The 18,347-nt window shown below is 29.5% G+C and overlaps 1 protein-coding gene across 8 annotated transcripts in view; it reads left to right on the forward strand.

Annotated features, from left to right (window-relative positions):
* The window catches only part of LOC122523088 (neural cell adhesion molecule 2-like), an 85,289-nt gene extending 75,996 nt beyond the window's left edge, over nt 1-9,293 (forward strand). For all 8 annotated transcript variants that reach the window (XM_043644654.1, XM_043644653.1, XM_043644647.1 and 5 more), the window contains 3 exons: nt 6,684-6,839; nt 7,928-8,261; nt 9,110-9,293. In XM_043644654.1, coding sequence (XP_043500589.1) covers nt 6,684-6,839; nt 7,928-8,261; nt 9,110-9,264 — 645 coding nt within the window. In that variant the 3' untranslated portion in view covers nt 9,265-9,293. The remainder of the gene's footprint in view (nt 1-6,683; nt 6,840-7,927; nt 8,262-9,109) is intronic.
* The last annotated feature ends 9,054 nt before the right edge of the window (nt 9,294-18,347 follow it).

Below are 18,347 nucleotides of genomic sequence, written 5' to 3' on the forward strand. Positions count from 1 at the left end.
TGAGATAACATCAATAATAATAATAAATTTCTCAGATTATTGTTGGAAATATTGTTCAGCAATGAAAATTTTTATCAAAATAAATTCAAGATTTTTCTTGTCAGATTTTTTTTCTTTTTAAGTCAAAAAGTTTATTAATTATTAGATGATAATGCTACTAATAATAATAATAATTTGTTAAAATATAAAAGCAATTATTCATACTGAAAGATATTGTAGAATCTATAGGGGGAGTGTATAGTGCTGGTGGTCGACGAATCGGTCGGATGGAAATTACAAGGAGAATAACGCCTACTTTACAACTAGCAGTTACACTAGAGAGTGCTTCGTGGTTTTACAGGCATAGGGAAAGCCTGCTCTTGGCTAAGCAATTTACGTCGAGAGAAACTGTTCAGGAAATTAATCTTCGACGATTAAACTGTGAAAACCGTTTAATACGTTTCGTTCGAATCTATTGCTACATAACTTCGAATTTCATAGGTGAACATGTTAAGACCCTACATATACTCTAACTAGGCATATATCATTCCCATAGTTATATTTTAAACATTATAATAAACTTCAGTGTAATCCTATATCACGTGATCTTGGGAATTTAACTAGAAATTTAACCGAAATATATACATATTTTTTTTTATTTAAAATCCTAGTGAAATTTAGAATCCTAATGAAATTTTTGAAGTTATACTTCTTTTGGCGCGTTGGGGAAAATGTAATGGGGAGTGATTTTGTTCCGAGCGTCTGGAAAAACGACACCATGAAGTTTGTCAGTATTTACTACGCGCGGCAAAGCGATTTCATGTTTTCTTTTTCTTTTTTTATTCTTTCTTATATGTATATATAATAATTATTTTTTTTTTTTAAGTTATGTATTTTCTTTGAAGTTTTTTTTTTGAAGTTATTTTTGAGGTTATTGAGGTTATATTCGTTTTGGTACGGCAAAGAAGTATAACTTCTTACGTACGTACATAAGTACACACACCAGTTTTTTTCTTTAAATTGGACAACACAGTTAATCGTGAAATTAAATTAGAAATTTGATTACAATTCTGTTATTTTCTGGGGTCTAAAGTATACAATTTTATATTGTTTACGAGAAATAACAAAAACATCATTGAGAAAATATTAATTCTATTGGTGTCGATCGATCGAATAAAGTTAAATGCGGTTTCGTACAGAACGCGACGTTCGTTTGATAATCAAAGCCCTGACACATAGCAAGCTGTCGTGTTACTCGTGTACTCGTAACTCGGTACTCATGTACTGTTCGCCTACTTGATCAGCCATGTCGAATTAACCAACGATCAGTGTACCTTTCGTAACATATCTATTCACGATTTCTAAATGTACCCTTAAACAACAAGTCCATAAATTACCATAATGCTCAAACTAGTACTGAACTCTGTATCGGTTTATCAAATTTGAACATCTGAAGTTAGCACATACAGATCAGACGACTCATTTTTGTATTTTTCAATTGAAATTCACTATTTAAATTTGTTTTTTATTTGTATACATTTAATTTTTAAATATTTGCGATTACGAATTAAAAATTTTATTGGTGTTTAATAATTATGTTAATTATTATTTATATATGCATATATTTTTTGTCGTTGTAAAAAAATGGTCATAATTTACGATAACATAAAAAAAAATATAAGTAGCGTGGTATGTTAATAAAAAATGTGTGCATTTGATAAACTTGCATTATAGTGGTTTCGAATAATTTTACGTTTAGGACCTCGGATGATAAAAATACATTCCTGTCTCTGGTTACGACAGGACATGGAATATGACAGGTGAACATTTCGATAAATTTTTCTAATATTTTGTCGACGTAACATCGTAATTGTCAAGTGCGTAACGTAAGAAGAAAGAATAATAAAATGGACAAATATTTATGTTCATCGTAAATTATTAAACGATATCAGACGACATTTCTCTGCTACGGTTCGACAAGTCCCATCGAACTTTACGTTCAGTTCTCGTAAAATGGTTATAAAAGGGAAATATCCAAAGTCGATAAAGTTTAACATATCGATTGTCACGTGACGTTAAAAGAAATAAAGAAAAAGAAAAAGAAAGTTAACTGCAACGAAGGATAGAATTAATCGTTCAAAAAGATATTAAAAATGAAAGTATCGTGATTAGGGGGAAAAAAAGAGGGGGGCGATAAATTTGTGGTGACTTATTTTTTTTTTTTTAAGTATCACACGACATAAAAATTGAAAACAAAAAAAACCACATAAAAAGAAAAGTAAAGTAATTTAATGAACGAGTACGATATTTTATATATATACGTTGAACTTAAATAAAATATGCAAATGAATAAATGAGAATTGAAATAGAATTTTGTCATTGTACTAGTTGAAATATTATCGAGTTATATCAATGTTACTCGGAGAAATTGTAATTTATTTTCTATCCTATAATCGAGAGAAAAAATGAAACCAAGGTAACTGAAAGGGGACAAGAGAACAAAAAAGAAAAAATATAATATATTATGCGAACCGTTGGAATTTGGCGTCAATTAATTTTGAACAAAATCTAGGCTAACGAAGGGAGGTGGGAGGGTGGGGATGAGGAAATGAAATACAAATTTGTTGATCAAATTGGAAAAATAACACAATATTTCTTTACAAATTGAAGAATATTTTACACCATTCGTTAATTCGTGCATGCGTGCATGCGTGCGTGCTAATCGATACAAATATTTGCGAAAAATTTTTCTACATGTGCCTGTCAAATCGAGCTTTTTGTTTTATTTTATTCTCCATTTCTCCGAGATTTTTTGTTTTGTTTTGTTTTTTCCATATATGAATTAAAGTGAGCAAAAGCGATCACGGTTTAATTAGAATTGACGTGGTGGGAATTTCAAAATTGATTAACTCGGTTGCGACAATACCGAACGCGATTTGTTTCGTCGAATGATTGACAGTTTTATCATTTACCGGATGAGAATGACACGTTCAGCAAGGCACTAGCAATCGGATTTTCCGTAATTAACGTCATAGTCGAAGAATCAATATACGATCAGCAGAGAAACGTTACTTCTTTAATTAATCTCGACGTAATTTTGGTCTCTATCGTCAGAATTTAACTTCCAAAACATTGTTCACAAGTATCTTTCAAACAAATACTACAGACATTTAACCAAAAATTCTATTACCGCGTGCCTAATCGACGCGATAAAATTTCTACTTAAAAAGAAAAAAGACAACGAGAGAAAAGGATAGGAAGAAGTGAAAACAAATTGAACGAGGGCCATAATAAAATTATCCTATTATATTATATTATATATAAATATTTATTTTTATCTTTTATTTATCCCCATAACAATGCCTATTTATTTTTCATACTTTGCCTATCCTACATTTTTACATTTTTTTCTTCAAGTATCTCTCTTTCTCTCTTCCTCTATCATTTTCTTTTCGCAGAAAAAGCAACGTCAAAATATCCATACACATATACGTAAATTAGGTAAACGAAAGGATCATAAGAAATGGTCTATCGTAAACTCAAGTATTGAGCGACGATGTTTAGTATAGTTGAAGCTGTGAAAACTCACATACACATACATACGCGTGTACACACTTATATACACTTTTAAGCTAACAACGAAGTAAGCCAGCATGATACCCAGCAATAGAAACGCGCATACGCGAAAAGCTGTAGATAATAGGTTCACATTCTAAGCAGACGTATACTTGTCGGTTGGCTTGCTTGCAAGCTGCAACGTCGAAAAGCACCAAAGAAGGCAATCAATATGCCAGTGACACCATGGACACGCAGAGAATCATACGAAGCATCGTCATCTTTTATTCATGGTGCGTGTCGTCCTCGCTTTTACTCCCACAACCCACCTCTTCAGATTCTCTTCACCCCCTTCACCCCGCTCACCATTTTCACCTCAACCTGCTTCTTCTCGAACCAGTAGCAGCAGCAGCACCACCACCACCACCACCACCACCAGCCCCCCTTTCACTATCATCTTTATCCTTCTTCTTATTCTTATTCTTCATCCAATACTTTTTCATCTTTACCCCTATTTTTTCTTTATTTTTTTTCTACTTCGTCTTCTACTTCTTCTTTTTCTGCTTTCTTTTTATCGCATTCAATGCTATAACTTTGACAGGTTTCCTTTATTGTTTCGTTTTGTGTCACTTTATTTTCTTTTCTTTCGGAAAATGGAAATATCGCGTTTTAAAATGAAAAAAAATAGGATAGATAATTTTTGTTTCATCGATTTGTCGGATCAAACTCATCGAATGAAATTGAAGATTGTGTACGTGTGAAAATTTACAGGTCATATATCTCAATAAAAATTTATGAATTAAAAGTTAACAGCACATTGATGTCCAATAAATGTTGAATTTGTCGAGTATTTGGCTAGGTCGTTTTTATCAAAGAAACCTTTCGTTTCACACCGTCATTGTACCTTTAAAGCGTTTAAATTAGTCATGAATATTAGCCTTCTCTCTCTCTCTCTCTCTCTCTCTCTCTCTCTCTACCTTGATTTCTCTCGGAGTATATTATTATCCAAACAAAGAGAGAGAGAGAGAGAGAGAGAGAGAGATTTTAGCTGAAATAATCACGTTACGTTGCACACAGGACAACAAGACAACTTACTACCGATTAAACACAAACATCATTTCACCGAATCTCTGTGTTTTTGTTAATCTATTTAGTTAGTATTTACAGATTTATACACTGTTAGTATATATAATAGTTATACACAAATTACCAACGAATTTAATGAAAGTGCAGTATTTGTTTTATACCTTTTTCTTTTTCTTTTTCTTTTTTGTAGTTTTTTTTTTTTTTTTTTTTTTTTTTTTTTTAATTATTTTTTCATAACTCTTTTCTGCAAATTACATTATTACAGGTTTTTCATACTGACCTCAACAATTTGAGGAATAAACAATAACCTACAGTTTACCACTACAACACACACACATACACACATACATACGTTTAATAAACGATTTATGCGTAGATATATTTTTTTTTAATTTTTTTTCAGATCCTTTTACAAATATACAAACCGTACAGGGTATCCGTACTGACCTAAATAATTTGAAGGATAAACAATAACGTTGAGTTAACTGACGTTTTATAAACGGTTTATACTGTAACTCATACACATTGGTTTTATGTATATGGGCAGGTGCATAGACGATGTTGCAATAATTAAAGGGACGACTATGGTAACAGGAGGCGTTTGCAAATAGCCGTCCATTTCAGATGCAATAAATTTCTGAACTAGTCATAGTGTTCGTACATAGTGTTGTTACGAATGTTCTCTAACGAGAAATCGAATGGTTCCATCTCTCTCTCCCCTTTTCTCTCTCTCTCTTTCTCTCTCTCTCTCTCTCTCTCGTATTCTGGCTTACGTTAGTCGATTAAATCGGACTAGCAACGAGATTTCAACAGAGAAATATAAAAAAATCAAACAAGATCAACTGAACTTAAATCGATAGTTTTGTATTTTTAATTTTTATTTTCTCTTTCTCTTTCGATTCAAAAAGTTGAAAACACAAATAAAGTTTTATTTTGTTTTTACTTATTTTTTAAAGCTGTAACAATGAAAAGTTTTACAATTGATTCGAATATATGGTTCAATGAAGCTTGATGGTATTATAAAAATGATCGATTTAAGTAGTATAAACAGAGCCAAACTTATTTGGTGAGTCATTTTTAAGTAGTATAAGAAAGAACATTTTTAATTAATTTTTGCAGAGAAAGATAACTTATATAGCGATTGTTGATCATTGTAAATAACGGGGTGCGACTAAAAAAAACAAGAAAAAACATTTCATAACTTTCTTTTTATTAAAGTTACGAACTGATTTTAATTTTCGATCTCTTCAGTAAAACGTCCTTGTAAAGTTAACGAAGTAAAAGAAGAAAGTTCAATTATTTTTTGTTTTTTTTTTCGTTTTAAGTCAGAAACTTATTTCCTCTATTATTTCGTCGTTTTTATTAAAAAAAAAAAAGGATTATTGTATACTGGTTTTAATAATACGGAACAAAAAACCGTACCGTTTTATACGATGTTTATAATAATATGCGAAGAAATACAGATTTCATTGGTTTAGAAGGAAAGCAGAAAATGGAAAGAAAGAAAAAAAAAAGAAAAAGAAAATTCTTATTACTTTTTTCTTCCTTTTCTTTTTTCACAATTTCGATTTTTTTCTCTTATGAAAAAAAGAAAAAAAGTAAGAGTTCATTTTGTAAAAGAAAAAGCAATATCTCGGCTGTAGTATAACAATTATGGTAATCTAAATTATCGCGTACTCTAGGTGAATTAAACCATTGAATTTTCAAGCTCGTCTTGGGCTTTGTTTCTCTTACGAACTCGACTTTATCGAACGTTGATAAATAGAATTTACTGGACCGAGTTAGTGATTCGATTTATAACGAGTAAAACGAATGAAAAGCGACTTTGTGGTTACTTTATCCTTTCTCTCTCACAAACTAACACTCTCGATACATTAGTACGTAGCACAATTGCGAGATTCGATAGTTATTCGCACTTTGTCGAATAATTTGGCCTAGTGATTTACCGGTTCGCTTTTAAAGAAAGCTTTTTGAGTTAATGAATACGAAGATATGAAGAAATAAAGAAATCAGGTAAAAAATAATTCAATACATATATGTAAGATAATTTTTCTGAATTTTAGGTAACATGGATAAGAAGGAAGGATAAACAATTTTTAACATTAGGGAGAATCACGTATTCCATAGACACGAGATTTATCGTCTTACCCGATAAACCTAATTGGAATTTATGGATTAAGAATGTTAAACACGAGGACGGTGGTATCTACGAGTGCCACGTGAGATAATTTCTTAGTTATTTATATCTATGTACTTAGAATGCGAATGTATAATGATAACGGGTATATATAAATCAGTTTTGGGAGGAGAGTGCCTTAATATAGGCAACCATTTGTACGACAACGTGTTTCTTTACGCAACTATATTTACTAACACCTGTGTTTGTACAAATATATTGCCTATATTAAGGAGTAACTCGTCCGTAATACGAATATAAAGGGTTGCCTATTCTAAGAAACGTTAATAATTGTTAACTTTTTCAAAATTGACAAATATGAAAATTTGTCTAACTTAAAGCACAATTTTTTGTCTAGTATTCTGAAAAAGAATAATACAAGATATTCGATTAAATATAACCGGTATAGGAAATATACAGATGACATTTTAGTAACTGTTTGAGAAAGTTATCTTCTAGTAAACAATATAGTTGAAAGTATTTCTATGGTTGACCTAACTCGTTTATATTGTCATTTATTCATGAGTACTAAATCCAGTTCCAAAGAGACGACTTCGTACCGACAGAATATATTCCTATAGTCTGATCCGCGAACACAATACGTTTATATTAATCGCATAAGATAGCATGCCAATGGCAATGGTGATGAATCGTACGGTCGACGGTAGTAAAGGTTTATCTTGGACAAACAGTAGCTATGACCAGTCACGATCGGACAGCAGTAGTGATAGTATAATACTAATACGGTGTGAGAGAATAGAATGGTGACGAACTACAACCGGACAATAACTACATACTATACTTACTCGGAAACTACAATAATAGGATAACCTAATCTTAATATCATTCTATCAAATCTTCGACAGAAATGTTAATACATTAAAAATGCTGCGATTAAAATGAATCTCTCATTAAAAAAATACAAAATAAACCCATAATCTTTCGGTAATTTCAAAAAGTATAATTAATACTAATTTTTGTATATCTAAAAATTAGAAGCCCCTCGCTCGTAAGTTTAAACAAATGTTGTAAGCATGTGGAATGATTTTAGAAACTTTTTCTTAATCAATTTTTGCTAAATCTGTTACGAATAAATAATATATAATCGTATTATTTTGTATTAAATTAAAGATACAATCGGAACCAATGAAACAACGATTGATTCGTTTAAACATTACCGACGCCTACTCCGTCATACCTGGAAGTCCAGACCTACATATAAAACAGGGCTCGAACTTACGTTTGGAATGTCGGTTAATGGCAGCTGCTGAAACACCTAGTTACATATTCTGGTATCGCGATGATCGTATGATCAATTATGATAACGAGCCTGGAGTTAAAGTCGAGGCTACGAAAAATGGTTCGGTTCTTCTAGTAGACAAAGTTAGATTGTCCCATGGTGCTAATTATACTTGTTCACCAAGCAATGCAAAGCCAAGTTACATCAGGATACACGTTATCGAAGGTCAGTCGAATACAGTTAGTAAATAGTATTTTTTTATAATAAAAATAATTTTTTATCCAATAAAATGTAAGATAATTGATCATTTTTTAATTGGTAGATAAAATTTATAGACGATTTTTTTTTAATAAATCATCTTTCAGTATATAAAACGATAATAAGAAAAAAATATTTGTTCGCATAATTCGGGCGTAATTTTATAAAAATTTATTGTTTGAAAAAATATCGATCTATTCTTTATCGTACAGATTATATACGTTTATACCGTGAGAATAAAAAAAATTGAAAACAGGAGTTCATCGAAATGGAAAGATAATGGAAGAACTCGGCGTAGTGCATACAAACGAGAAGTGGAATCGACCACGACTCATGGCTCAAGATATCAATTTATATCTGTCTTTCAGCAAGAAGAAGAAAACAGTCGACGAGTTTAATCCACTTTTGATAGTAGATCGAACGTGATCGTGAAAAAGTTAATGGAACATTGAGCTCTCCGTGCTAGGTTTTTCAATAATCACGAAAATAAAATATTCTAAATTTATTGAACACACATACGATACGATATAAATTAAATTATTTGTAATCGATAAAACGTATATAATTAATATCTTATATTACGTTATTTGTAACGTAAATACAATAAGATTAAAATTAACATTGTTTTTATTCAAAATTATGTTAAACTAATATATCTTGAAATCAAAAAGTCAAAGGGAAGTAAATTTATTTTGTATAAAGATCCGAAAAAAAAAGAAAGGATTTTTCTTAAGGATTTAAACTAATATGAATAGTAGTAAACTTTTAACGAATATTTCAAATTAATATTTGTTTGTATATTTCGTTGTTTGCAGAAGAAGAAAATCCAGCAGCCATGCACGGTGGCAGCGAGAGAAGAAATTCAACATCGAATACGAGGAACAACGTTTGGTCCATTTATTTTCTTCTTTTATTTTCTGTAGGAGCTTTCGAGTTAGTCTTTCGGAAAAATTCCTTATCAACTACGTGACTGTCAATTTAAATAAATCTAGGTATATATATAGGATCGTTGCAAGTTTTATCAAACATTAATAATAATATTTATAGCAATAATAATAATAATAATCATCATCATCATCATCATTATCATCATCATCATCATTATCATCATCATCATCGTAATAATATCATTTCTTTTCATCGATTAAATATAATAATTAAAATTTGAATCATTTGCAATTTAATAATCGATACAATTTAGAAATAAAATTGAAATCTAAAGTTGAAATAAAACTTCTTATAGAGAAACCTAATACGATTCGAAAGCTTCTACAACTTTATCAAAGCAACTATTCTATATAGTAATTTAACAAACTTTGCAAATTCACTGTAAAGTTTTCAATTCACTCGAAGAACACATCAAAGGTATTTTCGAAACGTACACTTAACAACGATAATGATCAATACAAAGTAATCATTTATCTCGTTCTATTATATATAATCAATAACGTTTGTTAGTAACTAAATTGAAACTCAAACAAATTATAAGCCAATAGAAATATTTCATTTGATTTGAAAGCTCGTGTAAATCAGTTTATTGGAATTCAAATTTTACAAATTTTCGATAAAGTTCAATCAAATGACATATCAAAGAGTCCGTTGATTAAAAAACCAAAATAATGATTCCTATCAAAATTCAATCGTTTAACACGTAGAACCAACAAAAATATCTAATACGATTTAAATTTAATTTAACAAGTTTTTACGAAAAAATATAATTCATATAAAACAGAAAGGAATAAACCGTTTAAAGACGAAAATATGAATATTAAAGGTGAAACAAATTCGTATTGAAATGATATAGAAAATCTTATAATATAACCAATTAATTTACAAAAGCATTGTAACATAAGTCAAACTTGGTAAATTATCTACGAAGTTAACTCGAAGGACACGTTTCGAATTTCACTGAAGTATCGCTTCCTTGGATGTAACTAATACAATATCAAAAACTTCCAGCGTGGCATTATTAGGTGGAAACTTGGTACTTTAATACTAAAGTTACTACCACTAGTGGTATAACTTTTGACACGCGTTACAATTCGCCGTAGACTATATTAAACTTCTCGTAAATTTTTGTCTTCCCTACGAACGAAACAATGAAAACGGGAAATGATACGTCAACGTATACCTCGAGACACCCATTGTTTTTAAAAGCTTTAAAATTCGTAATAGAAAACTCTGATAACAATTTTTTTCATTTTTTATTATTATCATTATTTTCATTATTATTATTATTACTATTATTATCATTATTATTATTATTTATTTCTTTTTCTCCCATTTTTAATTTTTTCCTTCTTTTCTTATTATTTTTTATTTTTTGCTTTTTTGTTCTTTATTTACGTGACATACCACCATTTTTTTTCATGCGCGTCTAATACAAAACTATTGTATAATACATTACTTTGTGTCAGAACAGTCACGCGCCTCGCAGCACGATTTTTCCCAGTTAACGTTGGGCACTTTATTAAATTCCACGCCACCGGACGACGTCTTGAATGCGTTTTAATTAATCCACTAATTGAAGGTATACGCGACAGAAATGAATCGTAATTTTCTACCTCATTGAAAGTCTTCATTCATATCCTACAATTCTGAATTATAAATATATCATCGATATAACGTCATTTTAACCACTTATTTATTCGTTAAAAAGAAAAAAGAAATGTGTACTTCGCATGAAAAAAAAAGAAAAAATTTAACCATTGTTCTACCGGCAGAAATGCACCATCATTTTTAAGACCACTGCACAACCAACAAGAAAAAAATAATGACTATGTCTCTATGTGTAAATGAATGTGTTCACTGGTATTCATGTATATAAGAAATATATTACACACACACGCACACATTCTCTCTCTCTCATTTTCTGTTTTTCTCTACATATAAAAATACGTCTAGTTATTAATTACAATAGGATATAATTAAAAAGGTAAGTGTTATTAAAATAATTTTTTGTGAGGAGGGGGAGGTAGGGTAGAGGGGGAGGAAATATCATGTTAACCTGCACGTAAAAGATTACCATTGGGGAAATCGAAAATGCAGAGAATTCGTTTTATACTGAGCCTGTCATAATCCTTTCATAATAAGGATTAGCTTGAACACACCGAAGACGATTACGATCAGGCTCGGCGACGACGCTCGATTATTGCGAACATTGCGGAAAACGTATCCAGCGTATCAGGGTCAACATTTAATCCTATTTACCTTCGCAGATTAATCCCTCGGTCTACACGTGAAATTAATTCTCAGCAAACAATTTCGTATAGTCATCTATATTGTGTTTTATCGCTTCTCAAAATAAATTTTAGTAATCGCGTTCCCTTCTTTCTGGGATACATACACCCCGAAGTACGATTTTTGTATTTTTGTTTCTTTTTTCAAATCAAATCATTACGGTAAAATTATTTTTCACGATTCACGAAGACGTTACTTCTTTTTCATTCGATTTATGCGAAATGCGCGTCTGAATATTTGTATACCGTATAAATGAGGAAAGTAGGGGATGAGGGTGGCATATTATAATTTTTTGTTTCACGGGAAAATGTAGCACATTTAATATTGTTGATTATTAATTTTCATCGCGTATGGTTGTTATTATTACTTTTTTTTTCTATTAAACGACAATATAAATTTATTTTCTTCATTAAATTCAAAATGGAAAATATAACTAAAGTAAGACGTTAATTTGTTAATTGTTTGCAATACTAATTTGAATTGGTACACATTTGTGAATAACCCACAGTATACGTTTATATTGATTCACACTTTTGAATTATACATAGTACAAATTTGAATAGACACACATTCGTTAATAATTTCCCACAGTACAAATTTACAATTGTTACCAATATTTTTTTGTTTCTTTTTAATTCTTTTTGAATTAATAATTAGATTGACAGATTACAAAAAATATATTTTGTTAAGGGATAGGTTTCGATGTAAAAAAAAAATGTTTAATTGGATAATAAAATAAAAAAAAACAAATAAAAAAATAACAATAAGAAGATCGGAGAATACAAGAAAAAAGTCCGTTACTCCATTGGTAGAGAAAATTTGATTTACCGGTGCCTTTCGAGGATTCGAGGATCATTACCAGGAACGATGATTTCGGAAAGAATTTTTCTAGCGTGATATTACAAAGGGGAAAAGACATTTGACGTATCTGACGAGGGACAAAGAACAATCGTTTCGAAAAACTCGTGACCTACATAGATCAGTTCTCGGTGATGCAAATTCTCGCCAACTCCCATGAGATAGGAAAAGAGAAATAGAATGACAACAGAGAATAAAAACCAAAAAATATAATAAAATATTAACAATTTATTCGATATTCCTAGACTTTTTGTAATATTTTTTTTTATGTTTTTTCCGTTCGATTATATCAAAAGTTTGAAAGAAAGAATCTCTTTCTCTCTCAGTCAGTATTAAAAATAATGATGATCAAGATCAAACGAAACGAAATAGAAAGAAGGAAAGAAGGAAGGAAGGGTCAAACGTTGTAGACAAAAAAAAGAAATTTGAAATTATTTTTTCTTTTTTATAAACGTAAAACGATATAAATCAAATTATCTCGTTATTCGTTTCTTTTAATTATACAAAAAGAAATTATTATCTTAAAGATACTATCGAAATATATAATAATAACGAAAAAGGAGAAGACCTGTTTTATTTTCTTTTCTTTTTTTCATGCTCGCTGAAACGAATGCAAAAAAAGCATTATTTTTTTCGGAATACAAAGCTCAAGTTACTCGGTGTACCGCTTAAAAATGAGGTCGGATCTACAATATGGTCGAAATAAAAAAGCAAAAAGGAAAAAAAAGGAAATAAAAAAGAAAGAAAAAAACAAAGAGAAAGATAGAGGAAAAAGATAGAGATAGAAAAGGGAAATACGAAGGCCTGCACGGTGCTTGGAAATACACCTCCACGTGGCATTGTTAGCCGAACATTGGATTACTTTCTTTAACGCCGCTTGATAGCAAAGCCATTGTTTTATCCTGAGACAATATAGATACATATATATGTATATGTGTGTGTGTATGTATGTATGTATGTGTACATATGTATATATGTGATACGTATCATGCTCACAGCTCGTTTTTGCTAGGAGTTTCGAAAATACACAGATGGTACTCTTGTTAAATGCAATATCATTCAATATTGAACAAATAAAAAATAAATAAATAAATGTATAATAATAAAATATAACGTAACTACAAATAAATGATAACAGTCAAAACAATTATCCATATATTTTACAAATTAACATTTTAAAATATCAATTTTGATAGTTGAGTTTCGACAAAGGTAATTCAATTATTCGATTAACAATTTTTCATATCTTTATTTCGATACTCATTAATAATTTAGAAAGTTTTGAAAAGACTTAACAAAATTATCTTTGAAAATAGAACTTTGTAAAGAGAGAGAGAGAAAGTGGTCTTCTTTTTCTCTTTCTTCTTTTTTTGTTTTTTTTATTTTTAAATTTCTCCCTTTAATTTATATAAGATGAAAATGGTTGCTGCTCAGTTATATACGTATTTTCACTTGAAGCTTTTACCTTCTGGAAATTCCTACAAATTAAATAAATAAGATTAATAGGAGAGCCACTCGTTGAAGAAATTAAATATCCGAGAAAACGAGCTAATTTAACTTCTTAACGTTTCATTCGTATTAACAAGTGAATCTTTCGGTTCTTATCCGTCACGTATTAAATTAAACTAATACAATAATATTAATTTAAAAAAAAAAAAACATTGTATGTATATTGAACAAAATTTATTTTTTCATACGAATTTCATATGATTACAAAAATAGTTTTCTAACGATATTTATAATAGAAAATTACTTGATTGGAATTACACATTTAATTTTTGAAATTTATTTTTTTATATTGAAATTCATGAAAATTTTCAATTGGTATTAAAAATAAATCAAACTTCTTTATATTATAACTATATCGGTTAAACTAAATTTAATTGAAAGGTCAAGTTAAACTAGAGATAGTTAAGCTAACATGAAGTAATAAACGAACAGAGTCAAAGCATGTGTACATGTTTCCGAACAAATTGAAACTAATAGAAACACAAAATTCACATTCTCTCTCTCACTCTCACACACACACACACACTCACACTATCTCTCTATCTCTGCCTTCCTTCAATGTTTAATTCAATTTTCTTCCTGGACCAAATATTGTACAGCTTGAGAAGAAGAGTATCACTATCTGAATCACACTTTTTCTGTTTCTTATTTTTTATTTTTATTTTTTTTTCGGACTATACAAAGAAACATAGTGGACTAAATAAAAGAAAATTTCGTCCAATTCATGAAATTGAATAAACTTTACACTTTAAATCGTTATACCCAATCGAATTTTAATAGTTTTCTATTCAATTGACTGCTAAATAATATCCGAATTTTTGATAATTTATATTCAAATAAATTACTATAGTATTTTTTATATAATTTAAACACAAATTTTATATTATTGCAAAACTAAATAAATGAAACAACATTAATGCTTTAATAATAAAAATTCTGACAATACTTTTTGGACATATTGAAAATTTTCTGAAGATCGGAATAATTTAAGAAATCGTAAAGGATTCAAAATATATTCTTTTTTTTTCTAAAAAAAAACAAGATCGACTATCAACTTATTTTTTTATACCCCCCTCTCCTAAATACATTAAAATAGATAACACACATCCATACATACATACATACACATATATAAAATAATCAATTCAGGAACAATTTGAAGATTTCTCCAGGGCAAATGAAAGTTTCGCTCGATCGTGTCGAATTTAAAGAAATCAACGAATGAAAATGTTACTTCCTACGGGAACGAACTCTCAAGACGCGACGTATCGTGAATAGAAAAGGAAGAAAAAAAAATAAAGTCGAAGAAATGGTCGTTTTTATCTTTTCTTTTCGTGATGTCACTATGATTAGACAGAGACGACCATCCCATCAAACGAAGAGAAAAACCCAGACGAATATGCTTTCAATTTTCTTCTTTTTATTGCATCCCTTTTTCCTCCTATTCTTTTTCACAATTGTGCAATATATGGTCCTAATTAACCCCTTCAACTGCATGGAATTAAATAAAAATCGATATCTCGTCAATTTAGATTTCTTTTCGTACAAATTATTTACGAATAATATACGAAAAAACAATATATACTAAGAGAATTTATAATTATAATATAATAATATTAAATTAACAATTACTTTAATAATAAAAATTCTGAAAATAATAATTTATTTAATAATAATTTTATAATATATATAATTTTATATTTAATATATTTTAAAAAAATTAATTAACTTTATATAATAATTTATATAAAATATGTATAAATTATTTACGAAGGATCTATATACTAAAAATTATATACGTATAATAAATATATATAAATTTATATCTATATATATAATGCATCTTCGTTTAATTCTGTTTTTACACGATAGATACGTTCCCGTAGAATACGATTAAAAAAATTCATGTAAAAAAATATATTGCATCTATCAAAAAATAGAAGATTTATTCTAGTGCTAAGAAATCAGCAAAAAATAAAACAATAAGCCATGATTTTAAAAATTTTCTTCTTAGAATTTGGGTCGATCGTGTTAAATCAAAATCGTGTAAATAAAAGTTCGTGTAAAAACGGAATCGGGTATATAGTATATAATATATAAATATATTAATATACTATATATATATATATATATATATATATATATATATATATATATATATATAGGTATAAATCCTTAGGAAGATTTGATCCCATAACGAACACGATAGATGATCAATGTTGTTTGATTTTCGCTGCAGCTGCGTTAAAGTAAATAGTAGTGAGAAACGAAATAGTAAAAAAGAGAAGGGAAGTTTAAAAAGAAAAAGAAAGAGAGAGAGAGAGAGAGAGAAGGAGAAAAAGCAAACATGAAAAGCCGTGCCGCTGGCGGCTACACATCGAATCGATCACGTGAAAATTCGATGATCCAATAAACGCGAATTCAACATCGTAAACATCCTTCCTATTATATCAGCTTATTTTTCCAAGAAAATATCGATAATCGATATAATGCTATGTAATGAATTGAAATATCTATTCGAGCATTTGTATACTCGTAATTTATTCTTAAAAAAAAAAAAAGAAAAAAAAGAAAAAGAAAAAGAATCAATTAAAACGAAAAATACGGAAAAACATAAGAATATTTTACACGCGCAAAAAAAACTCGACGTCAAGAAATTCATAATAATCTATAAAATAAGTATATTATTATTAAATATTTATATTAATAAATTATTATATTTCTTAATGCAACAGGAGAGAAAAAAAAACTTCGTTTACTTACATCAATTTTTATAATGGTTCCGTATATCTTTTTTTTGTTTTTCTTTTTCTTTTTCTCTCATCATCTCTATCCATCTTTTAGAACAATAACGTGTTCGCAATATAAGTGTATGATCGTAGTACTTTACTATATATACAAGTAAACGCAGCATGATTCATGGATATCGGTTTCCGATATAAACGCTTGGTATATTCGTGCGAGTTAATTTCAAGTATCTTGGATGGCACCCTAGAAGATTGAAAATTCCCTTTCAAGGATATAACCATAACCTAGGTTTAGAATAAAGTACATCATGGAATTAATATAGATACCCATAAATCCTTAACTGGACACTACATTTTTATCTTATTTCTATTTTAATATTTAAAATAATAAAACCTTAAGAAATTATATCAAATATTTATCCGTAAACGTATTTTGCCTGGATCGTAATAAATTTGAATTTCATAAAATTAGAAAAATATTTGTGTGAAAAAAACTAATGTGTGTACTTATGTACGCACGTAAGAAGTTATACTTCTTTGCCGTACCAAAACGAATATAACCTCAATAACCTCAAAAATAACTCAAAAAAAAACTTCAAAGAAAAAAATAACTTAAAAAAAATAATTATTATATATATATATAAGAAAGAATAAAAAAAAGAAAAAGAAAATATCGAAATATAGATATCTCAGTCCACACTAAATATAAGAAAGATATATCGAATTACTTCACGCGTCAACAGCCATGGCGCGGTTACAGCATTAGTTCTCGCTTCGATCATTTAAGTAAAGCAGCGCTGAGTACGATTAGTATTTGGATGGGTGACCCGCTTGAGAAAAAAGGGGAAGAAGAAGAGAAAGAAGACAACTTCATGCCGTATACTTGAAATCGCTCTCTGCCGCGCGTCGTAAATACTGACAAACTTCATGGTGTCGTTTTTCCAGACGCTCGGAACAAAATCACTTCCCATTAGATTTTCCCCAACGCGCCAAAAGAAGTATAACTTCAATAATTTATATAATTTTTGTAATATTAGAGATGCACGTTCCAATTTGTTGCATATAAAATAATATTGCTAATAAGGAACCATGAGTAAAATATTGAATTTCCTAGTGACATGCTTGGTACGGTATATAAACTTAACATTGATATTAGGTTTACAAATAAGTTTCCGCCGTTTTAGTGTAGATAGCGCGGCGCGGAGTTTCCATTAACTTTCGCAGATGATATCCTGCTTAAAAATTGGTTTGGACGTTTAAGAACAACATAACCTATTATTATTATTGATTTCATATTGGTAAAATATAATTTTTTTTAGTTGAAAATGTCCAAATTTGAGCCAAATAAGCGTCATTTGCGGGAAATATTAGTTTACTTCTTTAATATAAAGAAATCTGCTGCTGAGGCGCTTCGATTGCTCATAGAAGCATATAGTGAGACTGCTTTGAGTGAGAGAACGTGTCGTGAGTGGTTTCAAAAGTTTAAAAACGGTGATTTCGACGTAGAAGACAAAGATCGCAGTGGAAGGCCAAAAATTTACGAGGATGCAGAATTGGAGGAAATATTGGAGGAAGATTCATCTCAAACACAAAAAGAACTTACTGTAACATTAGAAGTCACTCAGCAAGCAATCTCACATCGTTTAAAATCATTAGGAATGATTAATAAACAAGGAAATTGGGTTCCGTACGAATTAAA

Source organism: Polistes fuscatus, unplaced genomic scaffold (genome assembly GCF_010416935.1).
Source record: "Polistes fuscatus isolate 324 unplaced genomic scaffold, CU_Pfus_HIC Scaffold6, whole genome shotgun sequence".
Lineage (NCBI taxonomy): Eukaryota > Metazoa > Arthropoda > Insecta > Hymenoptera > Vespidae > Polistes > Polistes fuscatus.